The sequence below is a fragment of the Hippocampus guttulatus genome, chromosome 6 (genome assembly GCF_054856545.1).
Source record: "Hippocampus guttulatus isolate MCC_2025c chromosome 6, RoL_Hgut_1.0, whole genome shotgun sequence".
NCBI lineage: Eukaryota > Metazoa > Chordata > Actinopteri > Syngnathiformes > Syngnathidae > Hippocampus > Hippocampus guttulatus.
The window spans coordinates 8826350-8851836 of NC_141266.1; the positions used below are offsets into that span (position 1 = coordinate 8826350).

The 25487-nt window shown below is 41.6% G+C and overlaps 1 protein-coding gene across 2 annotated transcripts in view; it reads left to right on the forward strand.

Moving 5' to 3' along the window:
- Window positions 1-25487, forward strand: part of vps13b (vacuolar protein sorting 13 homolog B) — a 343076-nt gene that overhangs the window by 194708 nt on the left and 122881 nt on the right. For both annotated transcript variants that reach the window (XM_086112801.1, XM_086112800.1), the window contains exon 32: window positions 21009-21212. In XM_086112801.1, coding sequence (XP_085968927.1) covers window positions 21009-21212 — 204 coding nt within the window. The remainder of the gene's footprint in view (window positions 1-21008; window positions 21213-25487) is intronic.

Sequence of the window (25487 nt, forward strand, 5' to 3'; positions counted from 1 at the left end):
TTGTGTACTGTATCTTTCAGATGGTATTTCAGTCTTCATTTTTGTCCTCTACTTTGACATATATATTTTGCAGCTTTTTTTCTTCACTAAATGTTCCCATCAAACGTACTGAACGGACATTAAAATGAAGTCATAATTGCTCATTTCTCATTCGATTTTCTTGAGGTTTACTCCCCCCCTCGTTGCAATTGTATGTAATCTACCTATTCATATGTGAGTGGTGCCACATAGCCATTTCATAGCCCTCTTGTGCTCGGACACATTCAGTAAACATCCAGGACATTTTGCTCTTTGTCACTTTTGTGAGATCACTTGCCATACTGAGATCACAAAACAGGAAGCAGTGACAGTTCCCATGTTTAATATTTCCATTATTTCTTAATTTACATTTTTTTTGTTGTTGTCACTTTCCATTGTTGATACAGTACTTGGGCATCAGTCTTTATTGCATCAATGTAAACGCATTTGGAACAGTGATGCCGCTTGCAATGTTCACGTAAATCGGAAGAGGGCACTTGAAAGTGTTCAGACACATACCTGTTGTCCCCTCACCGAGTCAGAAAGATACATTATAATTGTCTCAGTTTGTCCAGATGACAACTACAACTGTTGTTTACTTTTAGTTTTGATGGAATGACGTTCTTTTTGTTATGGCTCAGCTGCCCACGCCGTGTCCACACTCATCTTTCTTTTGCTCATAAAATCCAGAATTCCCAGAAAGTGATTCATTAGATGCTTCAGTGCACACTTGCTTCATCACTTTAGTCTGCTGCCAAATTTCCCCATTTGTTTACACCAGCAAGAAGTGTGTCAACTCCGCTACGCTGCTGCAGTGAAAAAGTACTCTTAGGCCACACACAGTGACAACCTGAACCAGCATGTATATACTTTGATTTTGGAGTTGTTTTGAAATATTTCTCAGTAAACAAGAAATCGAATGATTAAGATAAGCCCTTTCACATGTAGAGATCTATGTATTAACACAGTGCATGTACAATATGGTGTATGTATGGTCTACAGTATACAGTATCATAGTAGTCAACTAAAATTGAGCGAGGTCCATTCCAGAAAATTTCTTGACGCCAAGGTCCAGAAGGTCATAATATCAAACTATTTAGTGTGATTTTACCTTAATTTCTGGACTATAAGCCACTCCGTCTTGCCCATACTTTGAACCCTGCGACTTTTTATGTGATGCCATTTATTGATTAATGTTCACTACGAGCCTCAAACTGTCAGTAGATTTACCCATAGTCTCGTCACATCTAACCAATGAAATTACTAAACATGTCACAGTGTGGCAACGAGACTGTCCAACTTCAACCTCATACTGAAAAATCATCAGCTATTTGCTGTTGGAGTGCGCACGCATGTGGGCACAGCAGGCTGACTGAGCTGTAGAGAGAAATGCGGAAGTCTGTATGCTTGGCGGTGCACGGCTGTTTATGGAGCAATTGAGCGCGAAAAGAAGAATCTTGAGTTGAGTTTAATGAGCATTGGGAATGAGCGCCATAAATACAGTCATCTCTGCAGAGCAACGCCCGTCTCTTTCTTGTTTCTTTGACGACCGGCTACCACCATCGCTGGCAACAGACGACAGGAAAGCAAATATGTCCTTGGAGCAACATCCCTTCACGGACTTAGAGCCGTGCATCCCGTACGTCTCGTGTGACAGCAAGAGACAGAGGTGCTGGGACGCTAATGTGTCACTAGCTGTGTTCGGAATTGTTTGGGGTGTTTGAGTTTAATTTGAATCACACTAAAAATAAAGTCCCTCCCACTCTCCCCCCGCCCCCCCCAAAAAAATCTTGTTTTCTTTAACGAATGGTGCACATCTAAAATCTGCCAAAATATGTAAATTTATAAGTCCAGCTGTGTAATGGTCTCTCATTTACAATTCTGAATGAAATTAAAGCTGCATTTTGAAATAACAGCAAAAACATGTTCAAACAAAGTGCTTAGCTTCAGAAAAATAAATAAAAGGTAATGTTTCAAGCAGCCCTTCAAATAGGTTCACCTGGGCAAGGAGCCTGGGGGATTTGAGGGTTGTGTGAGCTGGTTGGTGATCAAATGTGGGGATCTTGGTTGGCTGTTCCACGGCTGTAGGAGCAGCCTCTTGGGAGATGGAATGTCACGTATCTGACAGGTAAAGTGCCTCAGCTGGTGTGCGAGGTTGTGAGTTTCTGAGGTCCTGTCTTAATATAGTCAGTCGTCCTGAAGAGCGCCTTCATTGTGGTCTCCCGCATTCTGCTGTGAGACTTCAAGGTCACATGGCCAATGACAGCGAGACCTCAAGTTACGATGACCCCCCTGGTCTGAACTGGACTGGTGTTTTGGAATTGGAATTTTCCCATAATGAACACCACGTTTAAGCGTCACTGTCCAAGTGCACTTGGCACCAGGACACCCTTGACAGCAGTCCAATGTTGTACGGGTGGTTATGTCAATGGACTCGGGGCCACAGGTCTTCTTGGACACTCTCAAAGCTGTCAGCTCATCACCACCTGGTTGCGTGTTGGCTTCTATTGTGGAGAGGCTGCTGGTCACGCCTGACAGAACTAAATGTATTGTGAGCGCCAGCTGGGAACATCTGGGTGAGGCCCTGCCATAAGAGGTCTTTAGTCCCACTCCTGCCTTAGAATTAAAATAATATAATCAGTCAGAGCAGCCTATGTTGAGGCAACTAAGCAGACTTCTGCTCTTTTCACACAGGCATCCAGGTAAATTGGCACATCTGGTGCCTCAGTAAAGCCGCAATTTATTTGCGTGTCCCTTTCATGCAGTACTCATGGAAACCGGTACTCGCTTTGTGCAGAGTGCATGTTCACACGAGCAATTTGATGTGGTGCAATGAGATAAGTTGCCAGGCTACATCAGGGCAACAAATGATTTGAAAGAGGTCTGGGCAGTAAATCTTGGATGTTCAACTTCACAGTGTGGTTGCCGTCGGCAGCATTACACTACTGTTTTATCTTTGATAGAAAGTTATTGGTTTAACTTCGAATCCTCATCCAGCACTGGTACTGTACACACAGGATAGCAAGCCGGGACGACGCAAAAGGGCCATGTGTAAGGGACTGTAGAGCATTAGGGAGGAAGTCAAGACTCAACCCCTCATTATTGCAATGGCTTTGATCTTGGTTCTTACCTTATTTTATTTATTTATTTACCTATCCCCCTCCCACCCATTTTAGTTGATCATTATCTGTTACTCTTTCTTTCAAGAACTGCGGGTTTGATTGATGCATTTCAGAATTTGGCAGATGATCGAGCAAACATGTTATATAGTGTGCAAGCTGACCTCAATAAATGAAACAATGGCAGAGAAGTGCCTCCAGAGAACTTTGTTTATGGAGCTAATTCTATGGGAGAAGAACAGAGGAAACCAGAAAAATGTTCGTGGTTTTGAACTTTGATCTGTGAACTACAGTAACCACTTGATTTAATCAAGACAACCCCTCAGACTGAGGCTATCATTCTTTTTAAGGGTGAATGTACTCCACACTGTCTAGACTGACCACTAGTCATCCCTCTTTCTGTCTACCTTGAGGCCCTAAAAGAGATTTGCTGATCGTAATAAAGCTTATTAAAATTGGCAATTCATTGCTATCAAATAAACTCAGACGTAGGGATCATAGTGTGTCTTCATCATCTTTTCCTGTACCTCATTTAATTCCACTTCAACCTCATCCTGTTCCGCAGCTCTTCACATTGTTTTCCGCGAGCAGTCTGAATGCAAGCAGGGAGCTGTATACAGGGTCTTGTGTTGTGGTGTCTGCTGACTTCTGTGTATAGCTTGTGGTTCATTCCTTAAATATCTGCGGCCTCTCTGATGTTATTCTCAGGCTCTTTAGCTCGATGAGATGGTTGCAACGTAACACGTGTATTCCTCTGCTGGATCTTAGGCATCTGGAAGAGAAAAAAAAATCCCTTGCTAAGGTCCCACATTGAATTGTATAGCAATATTTGTTGAACGATTGTGAAGGATTCTGTGAAGAAAAAGGGAATGCTGGGATTTTGGAGAGCCACAGGCAAATCAAACAAATACACCACAATAAACTAGTACATTTGTTTTCATTCTTTTTGGTAGAAGCTGTTGTTCTTGGAGCTTGGTCCATTGTTTTTCCCCAGCCTGTGGTCTCTTAATTACCTTTGGAGACTGAGTATTTACGGAATTTTCGACTGACCAACGATTGATTCTTGTCATTCAGATGACACGCTGATAATCACACTGGGAGGTCGCAGAAGTTTTCTCTAGATAATCATTCGACTAAAAGTGTTTTAAAACATCCAAACCTAGAATAATAGTTCCCAACGCAATGCTTTGTCAAGGTTGAACTCTAACAAAATACAAACATTATACAGCCCCATATTTGTTTTTACCCGACCATATCGAGGTGAGCTACATTTTGTGTAATCAACAGTGTGCTCTCGCAATAACAATAACAAAGGTCTAAATTATGAACTTACACACAAAACAAAGGAATTTTTGTCAGTCTTTTCATGAAAGAAAAATCTGTAATGGTCACCAAAGTAACTTTAGGTGAGATACTTTTATTCATCCCGTGATGGGAAAATGTGCTAATTAAACTGAGAATTAGCCCTCGAAAACCAGACATCGTTTTTGAATTGTGATTTAATAGAATGAATACTAAATAAATGAATGGCCCCGCGAGCCTTGTGAGGATAAGCGGATCAGAAAATGGATGGATGGATGCATGGATAAATAAATGAGCATGGACAAAATTGGTGGTACCCCAAGAAACGATCATTGGGACGTTACGCCATGGCGTGCCCTCCAATAAGAATCACAGGTATCTTTAAACTTCGAATCAGTGAGTCGTGCTGTTTGGGAATATAGTTCGTACCACACTGAACATGGACCACAGAAAGCAAAGGAAAGAGTTGTGCCAAATTAGAAACACAATTATAGGCGCACGTGTGAAAAGTAAAGGCTATACGATGGTCTCCAAGCAGCTTTGTGTTTCTGTAACTACAGTAGCATACATCATTAATAAGTCTATGTTCCACAGGACTGTAGCCGACCTTTGTAGATGTGTCCACAAGAGCAAAATGAATGTCAAATTGAACAGATGGAAAATACAAATGTTTATCAAACAGCCCAGGAACACCTCCAGAGAAGTTTAAGTTGAACTCCAAATTGCAGGTACATCAGTGTCAGATCACACCACCTCTTGTTGTTTTCGGCAAAATGGATATAAAGCGAAGTTATTTCAGCAAAGTCTATACTTCCAAGAAATGCCTATCCTTTTTTACATCTTTGTGTGCTGCGGCTTGAAAACAAAAACAACAACAACAAAAAAAACAGTCTCTGGGCAAACTTAAACTAAAATCAGCAAAAACGGATGCCACATCAAAATGGCCATGTTTACAGTGAGTACCAGTACAATCTCTGACCTACAGCTGTGAGTACAGAAAACAGCCACCACTGTACTCGGGGATTTCCAAGTCCCTACAACATAGCTCCTGAAGAAGCCACTTTCCAAACCTGACACAGCTGGAGCTGTTTACGAGGTTACAGTTTGCTTGCAAAAAATGAGAGGGGGGGGGGGGGGACACTTGACAGGTTAAAAAGTCTCATTGACAGTACAGAAATTGTTTGCTATCCATGTCCACAGTAACAAATGACTGTAATTGTATGCTTACTCCTTAGAAAAAAAAAGAAAACAAATATCATAGCCCAACAAATGAGAAATCCAATTAGATCCAAATGATAAATGGAGTGCACTATAACGCTTTATGTACAGCATAGGATCCCTAAAGTGCTTTACGAAAGCCTCAAATCATCCTATTTTAACTATCTATCCTCCGGAGAGTACACTGGGACCTTTTGGCTGCTGCTTTTACCTTCAGAAAAGTTTTTCTTTCACCGGTAGTTAAAAATGAGAAATTGAATCAAAGAACTGGAATTGGAACCGTAATTATCCAAATTGAAACGTTGCTCAACTCGAATGTTCATATGTTTTTTTTCCCCTTCCGTCACAGTAGAAGGAGGAGCCCCTCCTTTACTCTCTTAGGGTGTGGTGTCAATGAAGCAGTTTGTAGTATCTCACGTTCAAACTCCTCACATGAGGCGAAGTGTTTCACCGTCAATGTGAACATGGCATAATGGTGGAGTTTTATTCACCCGGCACAGTATTTTGGTACTTTCATTTTGCCTAAAATACGGCTTTCCAACATAGTCATTATTACGAGCTAACCAAAGAGCGCAACATTACTATAATTGTCAGCTCCATGTGTCATTCACGGCATGCTTTTTTTTTTTTTTTGGTGTCCACGTCACTGTTACACAGTCTGATGTCCTGCACAAGCTGACAGATTTCATCTTTGAGCTTCCCGGAAACCGCTCTTGTGTTTTGGCATGCTGCCGTCAGTCAGATTGGGGGTGCGTGTTGACAGATGTCAGTGGGTTGACCACTCAGCTGTACGACTCTCATAAAAGGGCCTGATCCAGGGTTTGGATGCTTGGCCACTGGACTGTGACCTCAGCGGCCTCGTCTGTGGTGCGCGTGTATCAACTTCATCCTGAAGCAGGATACGAGGCCCGAAGAATATGCCCCATCACAAACTAGGAAGGCCAACTGCAAAATGTGATCCACACATTCTCCTGTCAGTGTGTGATGTGTGCACACGCAGCGGAAATAGTGTGTGCGTATTATTTTTGCGCTTGTGTGTCAGTGTGTGTTGTCAAACCCCAGCCCTGCATATTATGGTGTTTTTGTTCTTTTTCTTGCTGCGCATGACATGTTGATATTCTGGCATCCTGTGGTTGGTTTGAAGCTGTCAGGGAGCCTCTGACTGGTCAGCCACACAGCATGTCACACACCAGGTGGTCGGCAGTATGTCGTCGCGAATTTCTTTTTCGGAAGATTTACCTTGAATATCAGAAACTGAGCAATTCCTCAATATACTTTAAAAAATATCAGTTGTTACCTGCCATCCACACAGCAGAGCATCACATCAAAGAAAAGACAATTGCGAAGCTGAAGCGGGGTGTGTTTGTGGGGGGCAAAAAGACCTAAACCTCAAAAAAAAAAGAAGGAATGTGCAGATGCTTTTAAATGCCCATGTGTGAATCCACAAGCGTAGCTCTGGGAAACCAATGAGAATCCAGTGGTAATTGTCTAATGCTTGTGTAATGAGAGGCATATTACAACCCCAGGAGGTCCAACCAAAGAACCAGAAGCTGTGCTCAGAACTTTTTTGTAGCTCCAAGTCCTCGAGGGGGGTGTTGGACATTTACACTATCCATGGCTCACTTCCTTTCTACAGTAGTATATTTGTCAGCGAGACTGTGGAAGTCTGGCTGGAAAAATTACTGCATTGCACACAGCTTTGTTTAATTACATTTAGTTACAATTTCTAGCCAGATGCAACTCAAAGTCATTTACACGAATATACAGTAAAAACTCAAAGCAGAGCAACATATCATAATCAAATTATTCTTATTATTGTCATTATTATTTTCATTTATGGGAGACATGCACACACGTTGGTATCAAAGATATAAAAAAATGGTTCAACCAGAATTAGAAAATAAAATTAATTTCCAACGGTAGTGCAGAACATAAAAATGAACAAACATATGAAAGCTAGATTGGAGTACACTACAACTAATACAGAACTTATAAAATATACAAAAATGGAACTCAGACTCATAAAAGATACAGAAATATAAAATCCTAAAAAAAGAAACTTTAATGTAGAGTTCAATTTTTGCCAACAAAAAGGGACAATAAGGTAATTTAAATTACAATGTAAAGTTCATTATTTCATACGAGGGCTAGGAGGTCTGGCTGAAAAGTATATCAGGATCTAAGTATTTCATCAATTCATCCATCCATTTTCTACCGGGTCACGGGGGCAACAGCTTCAGCAGGGAAGTCCAGACTTCCCTCTCCCGAGTTACTTCTTCCAGCTCTTCCCGGGGGAGTCCGTGGCGTTCCCATATAGTCTCTCCAGCGTGGCCCGGGTCGTCGCCGGGGCCTCTGCCGCTGGGACATGCATACAATACCTGACCAGGGAGGCTTCCAGGAAGCATTCTAATCAGACACCTGAGCCAACTCATCTGACTCCTCTCGACGTGGACGAGAAGCGGCTAGACTCTGAGCCCCTCTCGCATGACCGAGCTCCTCACCTTATCTCTAAAGGAGAGCCCGGACACCCTGCGGAGGAAACTCATATTGGCCGCTTGTATCCGGGATCTCGTTCTTTCAGTCACGACCCAAAGCTCGTGACCATAGGTGAGGGTAGGAACGTTGATCGACCGATAAATTGAGAGTTTCGCCTTTTGGCTCAGCTTCTTCTTCACCACGACAGACCCATACAAAGTCTGCATCACGGCAGACGCTGCACCAATCCGCCTGTCGATCTCCCGCTCCCTCCTGCCCCCACTCGTGAACAAGACCCCAAGATACTTGAACTCCTCCACTTGGGGCAAGATCTCCTCATCGACCCGAAGAGGGCACTCCACCCTTGTCCGACTGAGGACCATTGTTTCAGATTTGGAGGTGCTGATTTTCATCCCAACCGCTTCACACTCAGCTGCGAAACGCTCCATTGAGAGTTGGAGAATCCCGGCTTGAAGACGCCCACAGTACCACATCATCTGCAAAAAGCAGATGCAACACCGAGGCCACCGAACCAGAGCCCCTGTGCCTAGAAATTCTGTCCATAAAAGTTGACACAGGGCAGCTCTGGCAGAGTCTAACCCTCACTGGAAAGGAATCTGACTTATTGCCGGCAATGCGAATCAAACTCTGACATCGGTGGTATAAAGACCAAACAGCCCGTATCAGGGGGTTCGGTACCTCATACTCCCGGAGCACCCCAGTAGATTGGTTCTGCGAGCTCCCGTGTACCCCCGAGGACCCTGGTAAGGGTGTGGACCTGGTTCACTGGTCCACTGTTCCACGGCCTGGACGAAAATCACACTGCTCCTCCTGAATCGGAGACTCGACTTCCCGACGGACCCTCCTCTCCAGCACGCCTGAATAGACCTTTCCAGGGAGGCTGACAAAGCACGGCTCACAACCCCCCTTATGATGAGTAATATATATGGACCTTGGTTTCCCTTGCCCGGACGCGGGTCACCGAAGCCCCCCTCTGGAGCCAGGCCTGGAGGTGGGGCTCGCTGGCGAGCGCCTGGTGGTCGACCACCGTGCCGCTACCTTCATTGATACTTTTGAGCAATTTTAAATTCATATTAATGATAATTAATTGAAAATTTGTTGCAACTGTTGTGAAAGCGCTACATAAATAGAGATGTATTGAATGTGGAAACGCTGTGCGGAGGGACCATGACGTCTGCTGTGAAATCTGACTTCAAAAATGTCATCAAAAGCATACCAGAGCATCTGCACTTTTTGGGGTTTTAATCAAAAGCACTTTAAATGGTGGCAGGTGTGTGCTGACTCCCATTTAACTTGGATTTAACGTGACTGGTTAATTCTGAAATGAGCCACATTCTCACTTTTTACCACATTATCTGAGTTGTTTATTTTTACTTCCCCACTGGAAATGATTTCTTTTATTCCAGTTGACTTGTAAAGGTTAATGGCGGGGAAAAAAAGTTTTGAAAATGATTTGTGACTTTTTTTTTTTTACACCACAAAATCCTGGTAGTGTGTAGACGTTTGATATCCAGTGTGTGGCTCAACTGCTTTGATGCGTGCATGTGTGTGTTGTAGATTTGAATTAACCACAGAGGGAAATGTGAAGCTACCACTTGGACAGCTCTACTGTGGTGGTCCTCTTTCTTCTCTCCATAGCATACCACCGGCGCACACACACACACACACATGCGCGCATCGACAGCAGCCCGCCAGTCAGCACCCGAACCCCCTCAATTTATTACTGCCCAGCTCCAGTTTCACACATGTACCGGTAATCAGGGGAGGAATTATTAACCGAAGCAAAATGCTTTGCTACATACAGTATATTCATGTTGTAATAAAATGTCAGATTGTTGGCTCAATTTTCCATCCGTCCTCAGTAATGGTGAACGTAGGGTTTCAAGTATCACGCTTTTCAATTTACTACTTTCAGCTCATCATTGCCTGGCATTGTTTTGTTTTGTTTTGTTTTCCACTATTCAGGTCTCTCCATATATGTGGGTGGTAGTAAGAGCATTCGTGTTATAAAGCGCTATTATATAGTTGGGATGCTTGGCTAGAAGTTTGAGAGCGAGAGATCGGGTGACGGTGATCAAGCCTTGGGCATCACCTGACCACGTCCACAAACTGCAGACATGCTCCACATTTACAAATAAACAAATACTACGTATTTTAGAATCGTGTGCGTGGGCGTGTGTGTGTGTGTGTGTGCGCGCGCGCGCTCCTGCCTGTCTGTGAGCAAACGTGTTAGCTCTACATTATGTAAAATATCATTTTTAAATGACTAATTAGTTTGCCACATCGATGAAGTCAAGTTAACATGCCATTTTTGTGAGGATCTGCATCTTAATGCAAATGTGTCAAACAAATCTCTCTTCATGTAAATGTAATGTATTTAATTTGAACCTTGTTTTGGAACACACTTTATTATGGGAGTTTTTAGCCTACTCGTACTGAACAGGATTCTCCATATGGACATGCAGACACTCTCTTAACATCTGGGAACACTTTTTCATGTAAAACCTGTCCAAGTGTTATTTTAAAATCCATACATCTTTTTTTTTTGTCTTCATCTTCCTCGATTAATTTCTTTTATTCTCGATCCAACGCAAACAAGCCGAGTTCACCTTCAGATGCCTGCTTTCTATTACTCTATGTGGTGCCGTCATTATTATGTATCTTCTATGACCACCCCCTGTTCCCACTTCTCCGCAGGATGCTCTTGAACATTTTTTACATGTTCTTAACCTCCCGTTTTATTTGGACTCCTCTCTGCTGTCACTTTCTGGTCAGATCACAGGATGCTGTAGAACATTTCCTGCCACCATGGCTGCAGGAAAAAGGAAAAAAAAATGGCCCTGTTTGATGTGCCATCCCCTCTAATGCTTTGCACCTGGAATGTGCTCTGCACACATTTTCTATTCAACAGAAGCACTTACATTACATCCTCCCTTCCTACCCGATCCCACAAAGTTGTCATCGCTCTAATGACAACCTTTTGCTGTGCAATATCCACTCATGTTTAATGCCATTTAAGATAAGGAGGTAAGGTTAGTTTAAATTGTATCATATCACTGAGCTTTGAACCTTGACGTGACATACAGTGTAATATTGTAATTATTTCAAGTTCTTCTTTTTAATGTCATTTTTGGATCTTTCGAAATAAGAAGGGAAGCACAGGATTTTCAGTTTTATCATGGCTAATATCTTACTGAATTATTGTGTGCATCAAACGTTCCCACTACATGCAACTGTTTGGTTTGGGCAGATTTAAATGCCATTAGGGGGCATTTTATTTTCACTTTACACGTGTTTTACATTTTTGTTATTGATTTGGGATTTGACCATTCGAACAAGCTGGAAGCTTTACTTTTTCGGGGCTTTGTCCTTTTTTGGCGGTGTTGCAAAACTGGTTCATCAGTCATTTGCTTTATTTAGTAACAATTGTACTGCTACATAAAGTCTCTCTTTCTTAGAAGGTTTGGACATTCCGAAATGCACAGCAACTCTAATTATAATAAAGATGCACCGGACTTGAGTCTCTTGATGTGTTTTCCTCAAAGGGGTACAGAAGGCAAATGGATGTCGCTTAATATAAATTCACTCAAAGATCTACACAAATGCCAAATCCGCCTCCGAATTAGCAACCCTACCTGTGCAGTGTTTTTCAGAGAAGAAAGAATTAGCTGATGTCTGAAGCATGTGTGCCACATCTCATAATTATTTTTATTTTATTCACTTCTTTTTTAATATATATATATGAATGACCTACTGTTTTAGCTCTCAAATTCCATGTTTTTTCAGCTTGGCTGCTAAACAGATTGAATATGTTTTACTCATCAAATATGGCAATTAATCCCATGAGTTTTGTCGGGAAAAAAAATCTGCCTCTATCCAAGGAAAGATATGGCCTTGGTGTATAATCTTGCTGTTTTAAACCGTTTCAGAATTCAGTAATTGTTGTAAACAATGTGTAATTTACTTCAAAGGGCTTTGCCAACGGCTCTCTCTTTGACAGATAAAGAAATGACCATCTTCAAAAATAGTCTTGGCGGGCCTGTCTGGAATGTGAACCAGAATGAATCAAGAAAGTGGGCAAAAATGACATCCATGAAAGAGTTCCAAGGCAAAAACTAGTGCAGACAAAAAGAACACAAAGGGCTTGCTTTACATTTGCCATCCATAAAAAGTTTGGAGAAATATTCTCCCCACTGATAGGACAATGGTTTTGAGGAAGCTTTCCAGCCTGATAGATCCGCTGCAAATGTAGCACAACATTTGTACATAAAACTACAACATGCCAAGAGACGACAAACATGGTGTTGGCATTATTATGGTCTGAAGCGCTCGTGTTGTGCAGCAGGACGACAACCCATAACATACCGGCAAGTCCATCTCCGAAAGGCCAAAAAATACACAAATAAAGGTTTTGAAGGGGCCAAGTCAATAATCCGGACTAAAATCCAATTTAGATGCCGTGCTATGACCGCACTGTAAATGGGCTGTTCAATCCTGAAAAAACCTCCTATATGACTGAGTTCAAACAAATCTGTGAATAAGAGTGGGCCAAAATGTGTGTGCTCTCCCCAGAGACTCGGAACATTGTTTCACAGATTCCCACCATACATTACATCCATGAAATACTGTTCATCATCCTTTGGACCCATGAAAGACACTACCTGGTATACTATAAATCAAAATGAACATGAAGTTAGTACTGTATGTTGAATTTAGCTCAAAATGACTGTGTATGAGAAACCTCCCTGACCCCCACCAGATTCCCTCCCACGGGCGAGTAGTCTATTCCATCCATGTGTGGAAAGATTAATTGATAAAGTGACTCCGAATAAAAGGGTGTTATTATATTATTATGGGAGTGCTTGGCAGGAAACAAACATAGTTTCAAACCGGTGTCTGAAAAGTCAAGCACACCTCCAATTCTTAAGATCCAAACTCAGCCTGACATGTTTCGCAAAAGCATGAAGTATACACTAGCCAACTTTACAATGCAGCCTTAGATTTTGATTAGAATGAAACCGAATTACCAAACGGAATTAAATTGCTCCACACAAGCGCCTCAATCGCAATAAAAAGGAATTTCATTGGGAATCACAATCGGGGTACATTCCTTTTGCCAATCAGAACAAACAACATGTAAAACTGTTAAATCGGAATAGCCAGGCTGCGCTCGGTCCCCACATGCTTTTTCTAGACATAAATGTGTTTTGTTGTTCACGTTTACGCTCTTGAAAATGGCAGCCTCTTACCAGAACATGTCTGAGATCGGAGAACTTGTTTTCAACAGCGTGTTACCTGCTTTTATCAAGCTGTTGCTTTAATCGAATTGACAAATAAACTCCAACGGTTTATACGATACTCCAACTCATACGGTTTAGTCATAGTTCATACAGATTTTGTGGTGAATCTCACGTATATGGCCGTATCGCACAAATCATACGGATTCAGAAAATTTCTGGGGTTTTTTTCACCAACTCCAAATGACACACAGGAATACAACTCTGAACACAGAAATGCCACTAAGTAGAATGATGATTAGACATTAACCAGATATTGTATTATGGAGATCTACAATAAATATCATTGAAAATTTCGTGGGGGGTTTTTTCTGCTGTTATTTTGACATATAAAATGCTTTGGTATGTTATAAGGATTTTTTGCTCTTTATAAGGATTTTTTTGGTAGTTTATACAGGTTGGCGCTCCGAAAAGTGGACAGGTATGTAAATCACGCAATGTTTTGTCGATCTGCGCATGTCACGTGGCTGTCAGACTGTTCTGATTGATGTAGTTGCACGTGTCAAGGACAGCTGGGAATAGATCATGTCACATTAAGTTGACCAGAGATCTCCAGTTTGTATGATTTCAGACGGAATGACAAAATAATTAAACTCTGCTATTGTGTTGAAAACAAAGGAAACATTTAATTGTATTCCAACACAAACAGAAGGAAAACAAATGGCCAGAATTGAACAAACTGAAAGTTAAAATTAAATTTTTGCACTTTTTTTTTGGAGGGGGAGGGGGCAAGGCGGGGACATTATGGCAATAGAAAAGTTGGATCACATGATCACATGTCATGATCTTTTGCACATTTTCGAACCCTTTATCTCCTGTAATCGTGGCCGAAAGTCCAGACCAATCCACTTTGCGACTGAATTTGGTGTGTTTGTACAATGTTGATGTACTACTTGTAGTTTTGGTCCTGAAACGAGTCATTTGATCGAATTTGGTTTGCTTGAGAGTCGTACGCAACCTTCTAGCGCTAGCTAGAGCTCTAATGCTTTCTGCATTCGTTGCGACATGCTTTGCATTTGAGGCTTACCAGTCAGAGATCGAATAGTAGATGACATTCCCACCTAGTTGATACAACTACAAACTAGCTATGTTGGTTGCGGCAACGTTCACGTCAAAGGCAAGGAATGGGGATTGAAAATAGATCACAACTTGATCATTTTCACGACATTTACTTTTTTGGCTGAACCTATGAAAGGTTATCCCTAGTTTGTTCATTGTGATTATATGGTGTCCAAAATTACTCACCACATCATGCAGGAATCCTTCTTATTTATTTATTTGTTTGTTTGTTTGGGACGTCCATAAGCGTGAAATGTGCTGACATTGCCCCCACAGAGCTCAAAGGCATGCCGTAGCTCCCAATTCTTCATATTTATTAAACCGGACAGTTGCAGCACTTCAGTGGGATGCAAACGCAATTGCACAATTTGCAGAAAACCACACTTTTAACAAGTCGTTTTTTATTTTTATTTTTTCCTTTTGCTTCTTTGTTTGTTTCTTAGTTTTCCTGAAAATAAATTTGCCTCCCAATCATTCACATTGTTTGAAATGCAAACTGCAATTAAAATGTGGCCTAAGTGTAAAAAATGTCTTAGTGTATTTGTAATGAATTAATTGCATACATACATGCACACACATGCATCAGTCTCCTGTTTTTCGTGACCGGCCGCTTCTTCCTTGATTGGCTCAATGTTTTCGTGGTTGAATGCAAATCAATACAGTGCACCATATTGTATGTGGAGAATCAAAACCCAGTACAGCATTTCAGCACGTCGGTCGTTGTGTGGTATTCAACGTGTTGAGACATATTTTCCAAGGAGATGTTTCATTTCCAAACTGTACGGCTTGAGGGTAACTTCTAAATATGATTTCCGCAAAATACACAATGGCTGAGGTCAAAAGAAGGATGTGGTCGTTTCCCATGGATTCCCTGCCACTGGATGAGCCAGACAAGTGAAACGGGTCATCATGGAGAACACGTCTGCCAGTGTTTCGAGTAGCACAGCCGACACCTATAGAACAATATCACTTCCCCTGACGTGTTAATTGCGAGGTGGCTGAATGAATTACGGTGTAAATAAAACAGCACACACTGATTTGGTGTTGTATATGGCAGTGTAAACAGAGGGCATTGTCTGGTTGCTATCACGTGTGATTTTCGCAAGGCCGGTATAAATTTCAATTTTGGACACAAGAGTTGATATGAGTCATGCTGAGCAAGATTGTCTTGACCATCTGCCAGTATATCAATTCTAAATTGCGGAGCAGGAAAGCGGCACTTTTTCTCGATCATGTGTCAGCCTATTTAAGGGGAAAACACACTTAACTTAAAATCCCAACAATGAAGTCCCTTCCTTCTGCCAAGGGTGACACACATTGGAGTAGCTTGTTGTTTGCCATTTTCAAAATGTTTTCTTTGTGGCTGGGGTTCATCCATGTTGAAGTCATCGCAAATTAATTAGGAGAAAGTGACTGACGGGGTTTTATATTTTTGCTGACCATATATTCCACCACATCATTTTACCGCCCCCTCATTCTGAGGCTCAGTAAGCATTGTAATTTAAGCGATTTCATTACCATAATCGGTGGATGCAGCTTAACAGCCATTTGATTAGTTGACTGGGGCCGTAAATCCACTGCTCACGACTTGCAGAATGTCTGGCTATTCGGAACAGACCCTTGTAGGCATGGAGGCAAATTAACCCAGTAAATAATTGCAACATTTATGAATCATACTGCTTATGAATTCCCCCTCAGCAGTCGCACTTGCCAAGTGGGAGTCAAAGCAAACTGATTGAGAAGCCACTGTGCAGTGTAATGCTTTCGCAGAGCTGTTGAATGCCAGTAAGGACTTGCTGGCTGCACTCGGAGCTGCAATGGAACAGCACCAGAACCTCAAATCATTGAAAACAAAAAACATGTCAGGTCAAACCTAATCCATTCCAGTTTTTTTTTTTATAACCATTTTTGCACTTGGCAAACAAATGTAAAAAGAAGTTAGTCATGTAAATGGGAAACATACACTCTATATTAACTGTGATACCAAATGACAACAACGTTCAAAAGTATTGGGACACCCTATGCACTGATTATGGGTGTGAATCAGCTGACTTGATGCAACTTAAATGTTCTTCTTGTTCCTCTCTCAACGTTTGTTTAAATCTTTTAATTAAATAAATAAAATACACCAGGACACTGTATAAAACTCCCAGCACAAATTATTTGGTTGAGGTATGCAGAGGCATTCACCCTCTCCCCCAATTTTCAGTCGAATTCAAATTGTCTGACTTCAGGGGCATCCGTTTTGGAACTTCCAATGTCCATGGAGCATTCTTGAAATGGAACATCTCGAGTTTACAATTTGCTTTGCTGATTACTTGGGGAAAAGAACATGCTGAACTTTCAATTTTAGTCCAAAAACAGAGGACCTCGTGTCCCCTAAATACACACCCATTGACTCATAGTTTTGCCTTAGTGAACTGCAAGTGATTCTTGGGGAAACAGAGTCCGCGATTGTGGGTTCAGATTGTGGCTTTCAGAGTGACAAGACCCAGAAGCTGGCAAGGCTTGGTATTGGTGCTTCCTGTACCACTGGCCGGGGGCCGCAGTTTGGGAAAGGAGTCTGGATGCAAGTGGCAAGAAACGTGCGCCCCAGTTGGAGCTCACTGCTCCCACACTCCAACCATCAGGCCGTGAGCCTCAACCAGATCCCGCTGTGGTTTACTTTACAACCTTGAACCACAGTTAGCCTTCAAAACCTCAGCATGGTAATCAACCCGTCCCAGGATTCTACTTTTAACAAGCCCGTTTACTTTATTTACAATATGAATTGCTGTTCAATGTAATTTGCTGCAATATTCTCAAGATATTCAACTTTATTGTTCTCGCTATTATTTCTCCGCTGTCATGCAAATATATAGTCCATGTCTGGATTTGATTTTTAAAGTCATTTTACTTGAATGTGCAGCAGCGGAGTTTGCCTGCATGTGTCTCTTTGCTGTTTATCAGCATTCAAGGCATCAACTAATGCTACTCTGTGTCCAGAAGGTCCCTCCTTTAATTCTGTCACCGCATGATCCCTAATCTGCAACCCCTCAATCACCAATACTCCCAGAAGTCTTCCCAATGAGGCAAATCAAGATTAATGTTCTGTCAGACGCATGCACAGACCCAAATAATTGCAAAACATGCAAGGTAGGGCGTAACTATTTTACTATTTTTGCTTTCGCGGTTCCTTTTACAGATCTTGTGTTCAATGGGATTTGCACCATCAACATTTGTAGCGCATGTTTCTGTAATGAGGCATTGGTCAATTTCCAGGTTCGACGTTCAGCGCATTGCCAGAGCTCAAACTGGTAGTATTTGACTTTCCTGCCAAAATCATTTGGAACAAGCAGCCTCATGTGAACTCCAATTGGCTCCTCGGACTTGAATTGAGTGTGTGCCTCAAGAAGGTGAACGGCTTCTTGAAATAATGACCATGAATCTCACGATACAGTGCACTTACAGCATTTACAGTGCTTTTTGATCCTTTTCATTCTGTTTGTAAATTACAGCATTTTGTCATGAAAAAGAAAAACCTGTTCTTTCCCAGCTCTTAAATAACGAACAAGGGCGAGTCAAAGGTACCGTGTGCCCCCCACTCCGCAAGTACCCTCCCTCCCATCCCGCCTTTCTCATCTGGAAAAGGGTGTCAATTATGAGTTGTTGTTTTCATTTTCCTCACGATTTTCAACGTGGTAGTGGCGCGCAGATGTGTGATAAAAGCGCGTGAGAATAAATGCCGTGTTCCACCTGCCTTGCTCTACGATTTAGGTCAAACGTGTGCACTTGGATAGTGGGAGAGCTGCGCTTTCCCAAGGCCTTCTCCCTTTCTCCTCTTGGCCATGCAGTGTGGTCCTCACATGACCAATCAAATATGTCAAACCACCAGTCCCCCTCCTTACCCCCTACCAAACGCACATGTACAACAACGGATCTGGCTTCAATTATTATTGCACCCCAAGGGAAGCTCCCAAAATTCCTCTCCTTCTTATTTGTCAGAAATGAAGTTCTCTTGTTTCCTACGATTGGCTGGAATATGTCGTTTGATGTTAAATCACACAGGTTTCCGTTGGCTTCATAACCAAGATAAATGTTCATCATTTATATTTGTATCACCGGGAGGGGGCGGTGGAGGGGGGTGGGGGGGGGGTTGACGATGGCCCTGCAGCCCAACAATGTCGAAACTTGGCTACAGCTTGTCATTCTAATGTTGATTACGAGTAAGAGGCTTTGCTAAATGGGCTCAAGTGGAGAGATAATTTGGAAAGCAGACGAGGTGGAGCATTTGTTTAATGTGAAAGATAGAGTTTGTGAAGATGGCAGAAAAGCGAGGTAGTGTTACCAAAGGGAGTTGGGGGCGGGGGGGTCAACAACCAAACGATTGAATCTAGACTGACACATCCCACCCAAATCATACTTGGGTTCTTGGCTTGATTCAAATTTAACTATGTTGATAAATGTGGTTCCAAATGTTGATTAAGGATCTGTTTCACTTGTTTGTGGGTCAACAAATCCAGCTAAGTCTGGTTATGCACCTCTGATCTCCCATCACTGTTGTTTTTTGTATTGGATGCACATGTCATAACATAACGCACTTGTGGAGGCTTTTCGAGTGTGGCTGAGGGAGGAAAACGCCGAATGAAAATTAGCATTGACATTGCCGAACTAAATAAAACTACTCAGCTTGCCACTACATCTGTAGTCATTTTAAGCTCTTATTTATTCCATTTAAGCACTCATTTGAATTCACCAGCACAAATAAACATATCATAACAAACCAAAGGCTCTGATGTCATAAGCAGATGCTCGATTGTGATTGTTCCTTTTTGCTTTGTGAATTCATGCGCATCTTGTCTGCGGAGTGCATCATCTTTCCTTGGCACTGCTGGAAGGCTTGTTTGTAGCAGTTCAACTACTGAGCCGCCCAGACCCACTGCTGATGTGTCCCTCCATCTCTTGCCAGTTTTGTGTTTGTGTCCGGCTCTTATATTATACTACAGCGGTCACTAAAAACAAAAAGTGGGGTAGTCAAGCCACAATCTGAAAACGATGGCGCTGTTTTGCCACCGCAATGTTGTCTGCCAAAAAATAAGGTGCCATTCACCTCAACTTGATGAAAAAGGTGAAGTCTGTGGTGGTAGTCTCCTTCAGGTTTTTGTCTTTACTTGTTCTGTAAGAATACCGAACTACTTAGTGGACAAAGGACAAGATGTTATACTGTGAGAAAGCCCCTGTCCAATTTCTTCAGCTATGAAAAGATGTATTCTATGTGGTAGGGATGGAATGTTGATATTTGTATTCATATTTTGGGTATGCCTAACATAGTAGGTGATGGACAGGAATGGCTTTGCGCTCTAATCATTCGCTACTCTGTAAACTAATACTGTGTTGCTAAGCGTCTGGCAAGGGGACGTCGTGGCTAGCAAATATGCTTTAGAGATTGCATTACTTTGTACAATGTTAGTGCAGCAGAAAAAAAAATTAAATACTATCACGGCGCAAACGCAACTTACAGCCTGTCATGATTCTGTTCCGTCTTCCTCCAGCAGGTGGCATTCAGAATGTCGTACCCTCCCGTTTCGCACCTGTTTCCCATCATGTCATCAACTCTCGCCTGTTATAAGGGACTGTTCAAGCCCTCACCGGTTGTCAGAATATTCACCTTGCTCACGTCCAAGCCTTTATTTTCGAGACCTTTGTCATTCTCGACCTTAGTCCTGGTCTTGTTTAGTAATTCTTGTTGGTTCATCTTGTTGGCTCTGTTTTGGTTTTAGTAATGTTAGCTTCGGTGCGTTTGTGTTTTGATCATTAGTTGGCTTTTTGAGTCGGATTTTGCGTATTTTATTTCTCTTGCTTTTTGCAAGCCCTTTTTGTTAGTTGCGTTCTTATCATTGGTTATCCCAGCATTTTAAGTTGTACTTTGTCGGTCTTGCAACCTGATTTGTTGTAATAAATTATTTTTGTAATCGATTCAGTCCTGGTCTGCGTTTTTGGGATCTGCTCCTGTTCCGGACTGGTCCGGAACCTTCACAGAGTCTCGCTGTCGATTCAAGCCAAAGCAAATATGTTCATATTCATTTTGCCAAAATGAATTCAGTTGATTTAGCACTTTCCTTCAAAAACAAAACAAAACAAAACAACCCAAAAAAAACCCCAAAACACTTAAGGCAAAGGCTTTTATGTTGTGAGATATTTGTGTTTTATGTGTTATTGCACACTTTGTTTTATTTGAAAATCTTTCTTTAACTTCAGAAGATATTGCTGGTAGTAGGCATTTTTTAATGTTACTTTTACCCCCATGTCATTAAATCCGTTCCTTATGTTTGGAATATTGTTCCCTTACTGTGTCGAATTGTAACCCAACTGGGAACTTAAAACCATTACACCCCTACTACGGGGAATTCATATAACATTATTCTCTATGACACTCGTTTACGATTGAAGTGTGTTTCTGTTCCATTGCACACCAATATAACAATGTAATCACACCCGCCCCCCCTGTTTTTTTTTTAAGACGTGCATCAAACCTTGGTATCCTGCGTGACCCAGGCTCAGAGGTTGAGGATCGCCAATATCAAGTCGACCTTCAGTCCATCAACATTGGCACCGCTCAATGGGAGCAACTCAAGCCAGAGAAGGAGGGAATAAAAGGAGGTGTATCCGCGGACGGTGAGAGGAACTCTCAAAACCCGGCCCTGGAATGGAACATGGCCAGCAGGTCAGAAGAATTATTATTGCTTTATTGTGTGCAGACAGCCTACCTCCGTCTTCATTTGTAAGAGATCCGTCACATTTTACCCCACCTTTTTCATCAAACTGTCTGGTGGAATCATTCGTAGTGGCAGCTGTCACAAACACATATGCAAGATGCACATAATATGTGTTAGCCAAAGAAACTGAGTGAGAGTTGAAGTTGAACATTTAACACGCCAAACAGAGCCAGCTATTTTTATAGCTTGGCAGCTCAGCCAGTGGTGAAATTTTAAGTTATCGTTGGACTTACTGTTCAGTAAATCTGTTTACTTGACGAAGGGACAACCCTGGTTGGCCTTGGACAGATGAAAGATACTTGAGGCTGTTGTTAATTGTGAGTCACAGATGCCGTCTGATGGTGTTGTGGCATTTGGTCTGGCAAAAGGCTTAAGTGGGAATTTCAAGGCGGAGTAAAGTCTGCACTCTGCACAACTTTGCATTGGATAATACAGGTGTAGTTAAAGTTGTGAAGAGTCAATCAAAATCTGTTTTTTTTCTCACGAACAAGAGTTAACATTTGTACTGACTGTACATCAATGTGCACATTTTAAACGTATCGATAATAATATCTGCAATGGTTGTCACGAATGAAAGAATGCACATTTTGGGCAACAATGTCATTTAATGTTTTCATTTTGCTTGGTATTGATTGATTCTTCTAATACTTTTTCGGTGATATGGGGTGCCTGCAATGAATGCCCCGTAATTTATCTCCAAAATATTCATGTGGGAGCTGTATGTCATCTTTGAGGTAGCTCTCCCTTTAGTGGAGCCTCTCTGAACACGTAATTATATCTTTGATGCCTTTTACATTTTATTTATTTTTATGGGGTTGGGAGTTAAAACAAGCATGAAGCGTTGCAGCCTGTTTGGCCTCACACAATGGTTTTTCCACTCATGTTTTGTGAGGGAACAGAGTCATAAAAATCACAGAATCATGGGCAAAGAATTCAGATTTGTTCTCTCAACTAAAAACAAGTGTGGAATAGTGCAGTGCAAAATCAATGCCGGCCTGATTTTTTTTCTGATGATCCATTTCCTTTCTGGCTTTGTGGACATGATGTCAATGATTCCCCCACCCCCCACCTCCCGCCGGCCTTCAAGAAAAAAAAATATATATATATACCGGCATATATATATATAAAATGTGGGCTCGTCAGACCACAGCAAATTTTCCACTTGGCATCAGTCTATATCGGATGAGCTTGTTCCGCGAAGCCGGTTGATGTTGATGAGCGGCTTTCACTTTGCATGGTAGACTTTTAACTTGAATTTGTTGATGTCGAGACAGTGTTTTCTGAAGTCTTCTTGAGCCCACATGGCGTTATCTCATATAAAACTGCCAGTTTTTAAGAGTGTTGCTTGAGGGAACAAAGGTGACAGGCATTCAGCGTTGGTTTTCGGCCTTGATTTCTTCAGAATCTCTGAATCTTTCGACGCTATTCCGACCACAAATGATGAAATCTCCAAATTTCTTGCAAATGTATCAAGTTGAATATTTGCTTATGTAGTTGTTTACCAAGTGCTGGGCCTTGCCCTATCCTCGCTTGTTTGTGAAGTCTTTCGAGGATGCTCCTTTTAGACCCGCTCAAGGCATTCAGCTCTTTCCAGTTAACTTGGGAAAATCATGAAGGCATCAAATTCGAAATCAGAAAACATTTTGAAAAATTAAACTGTAATGTTCATCGGTTTGAACATTAAATGTCTTGTCTTTGTTGTGTAATCAATTCAAGAGAGTGGAAGTTGTAAAGGATTCCAAAATCATTATATTCTGTTTCTCTTTTTATGGCACATCATACAAATGAATGACCTAATGTAAATCTCTTGAATTATCTATATTAATCTCAATAGAATTTGCTACTACTTGGCTTGACCTAGGTTTCACACAAGGCAGTGATTACCCCCTTACGTGTAACTCTCACAACATAATCTACACAGGCACAACCACCCCTTAAGGAATAAAAAGAGTCAAGTTCACAGCTTTACTTGTCTCCCGTATTCACCAAAAAACTTCAACGCCTCACTTGTAACAAGATTTAACGCACGGCACTTCCCAAGTTCTCACTTTGCCCTTGTTTTTGACATCAATACCCTCGCAATCTCTCCTACTTTGGAGACTCGAAGCGTGTTCCCTCTACATTTTTTTTGGGGTTCGCCAGAGTTCCAGTAGTTTTGGATCAGCAGTTGCCTCAGTCAGCTTCCTGAGGTTTTGTGAGGAAATTCCAGCACCATGGATCCACTGACAGGATCTGTCCTCATCCCAGTGTGTAGTTGCTGGATAGGAAAGAGCCTTTGTTAGGGTGCTGTGAACTCTCTCCATCTCTCGGCTTGTCAAGATTCTCTCATTTTGCACATGCCACTGATATTGCTGCTGTTTGGTTTTGCAGAAAACAAAAGCCACACTTTCCATGTATTCGTGTTTCCACCACGTCCACTCCAAGGTGTACGGAGACACACACACGGCTCAATGTCAGAGGCCCTCGTATATTACTGGTAAACTGAGCCCTATGCGTTTTTGCCTTTCTGGTGAATGATAGCACCTGTCCCCTGCAACGAGACACTCATTGTTTCAATCCCTGTCTGAGGAGAGATTAGCTAACACCAATTGCCCTCATGGATCATTTCACCTCTGAATTAAACCTCTTTCGCTTGCCATTCAAAGAAATGTGTCAGAAAATACTTGAGGGCAGCAGTAATGCACATTTGTATTGGAGAAGTGAAAATGATAGCGGTTTGGGCTGAGGACTGGACTCCAGGCCACCTAGAAACAGGGCTTTTTATAATCCCGGCCCACTATAAATATTGTAAGCCATACAGCATGATTGTTTTAATAGCAGCAGATGTGGCAATTAACACCACCTTATAAAACGGGTCTGTATATTTGTTTTACTGCTAACAAATGTTCCCACAAATATGACTTGATTGTGGGAATGTGCATTAGTGAAATGAAGAAAGCTGATGTGAGAAGGTCTCAGTTTGATCTTGTGTAAACAATTAAAGGTTGTTCCCAACTGGGACTTGTCAAATAATGTCTAACTATGTGTCTAACCGTGGTCGTGCTTCCAGCTAAAATGTGTTGAGTAACAAATTTTAATATTGTACTCATGCTACTATTAAGTCCTTTAGCATGGACGAAAGTGACATCACTGATAGTTGGAACTTTTTTGTCCTTATGATAGCATTTCAGCTCAATTGGTCAAATGAACTTCAATAAATCTTCACAAACCAAAACAATTGTCTCCATAATCACATTTGATTGCTGTGCGGTTTTAGTTTCCAAAGACATAGAACTGCACTGACTCACACTGAGAGCCCTCTCTAATATTTTGTCCCTGTTATTTGAGGTTAATTTGCAGGAGTTCAATTGTTTTTTCTTTAAACGCCATTTTCACATCAATCTTAAATATCATTGGTTAGATGTTTAATTCACAGAAACTACAAATTCTTTGCAATTACAATGTATTCATTCAAGGCGCATAAACGTTTGCTCTTATGCACAATTTAAAACAGTTTTCTGATGCTTTTAAGGGGAAGTCAACCCCAAAATATTCTTCACAATATGTTCGATACGCTTCCACTGATCTAAATACTGCATTCTGATTCATATTGTGTTTGTGGAAATATGAGCTAAGCAGTAAAATCCACCCATATTGTCCATCTCAGGGCACGGCCATTTTGCCACTTGCTGTCGACTGAAACTGGCATCACAGTTACTCAGGGCGCAGGTAACGACCAATCACGGCTCACCTTCAGAAAACAGGTGAGGCGTGATTGGTTGTTATCTGAGATCTCCTATGGCCATGTCAGTTCCTAGACCTCAACCCCATTGTGACCCAAGTCACTGGATGATTTTGACAAATTGTGTAAAGAGGAAAGGTGGAAGATTCCTCTCACTTGTGTTCTTCCATCTTGTGAAACATTATAGAAGACACATAGTGGCTGTTTTGTTGGCAAACGGTAGTTGTGCTAACAGCAGCGGTGCCCACAATTGTGGTACACATGATTTGACGTAAAAACAATTATTTCTTTTGGTGGGAGTCCCCCCCCCCACTGATTAATTGTACTTGAATTAAAAACTGTATTTACCCCCCTTTTTTTTTGTGCTATATTTTTTTCAGGAAAAAAAAATGAATGCATTCGATGCTGAAGAACACATCTTAACCAAGTGTGCCAATAATTATGAAGGGCAGTGTATTTTAAAGTGGAACAATTCCATTTAATTTAATTTGAAACACTCATA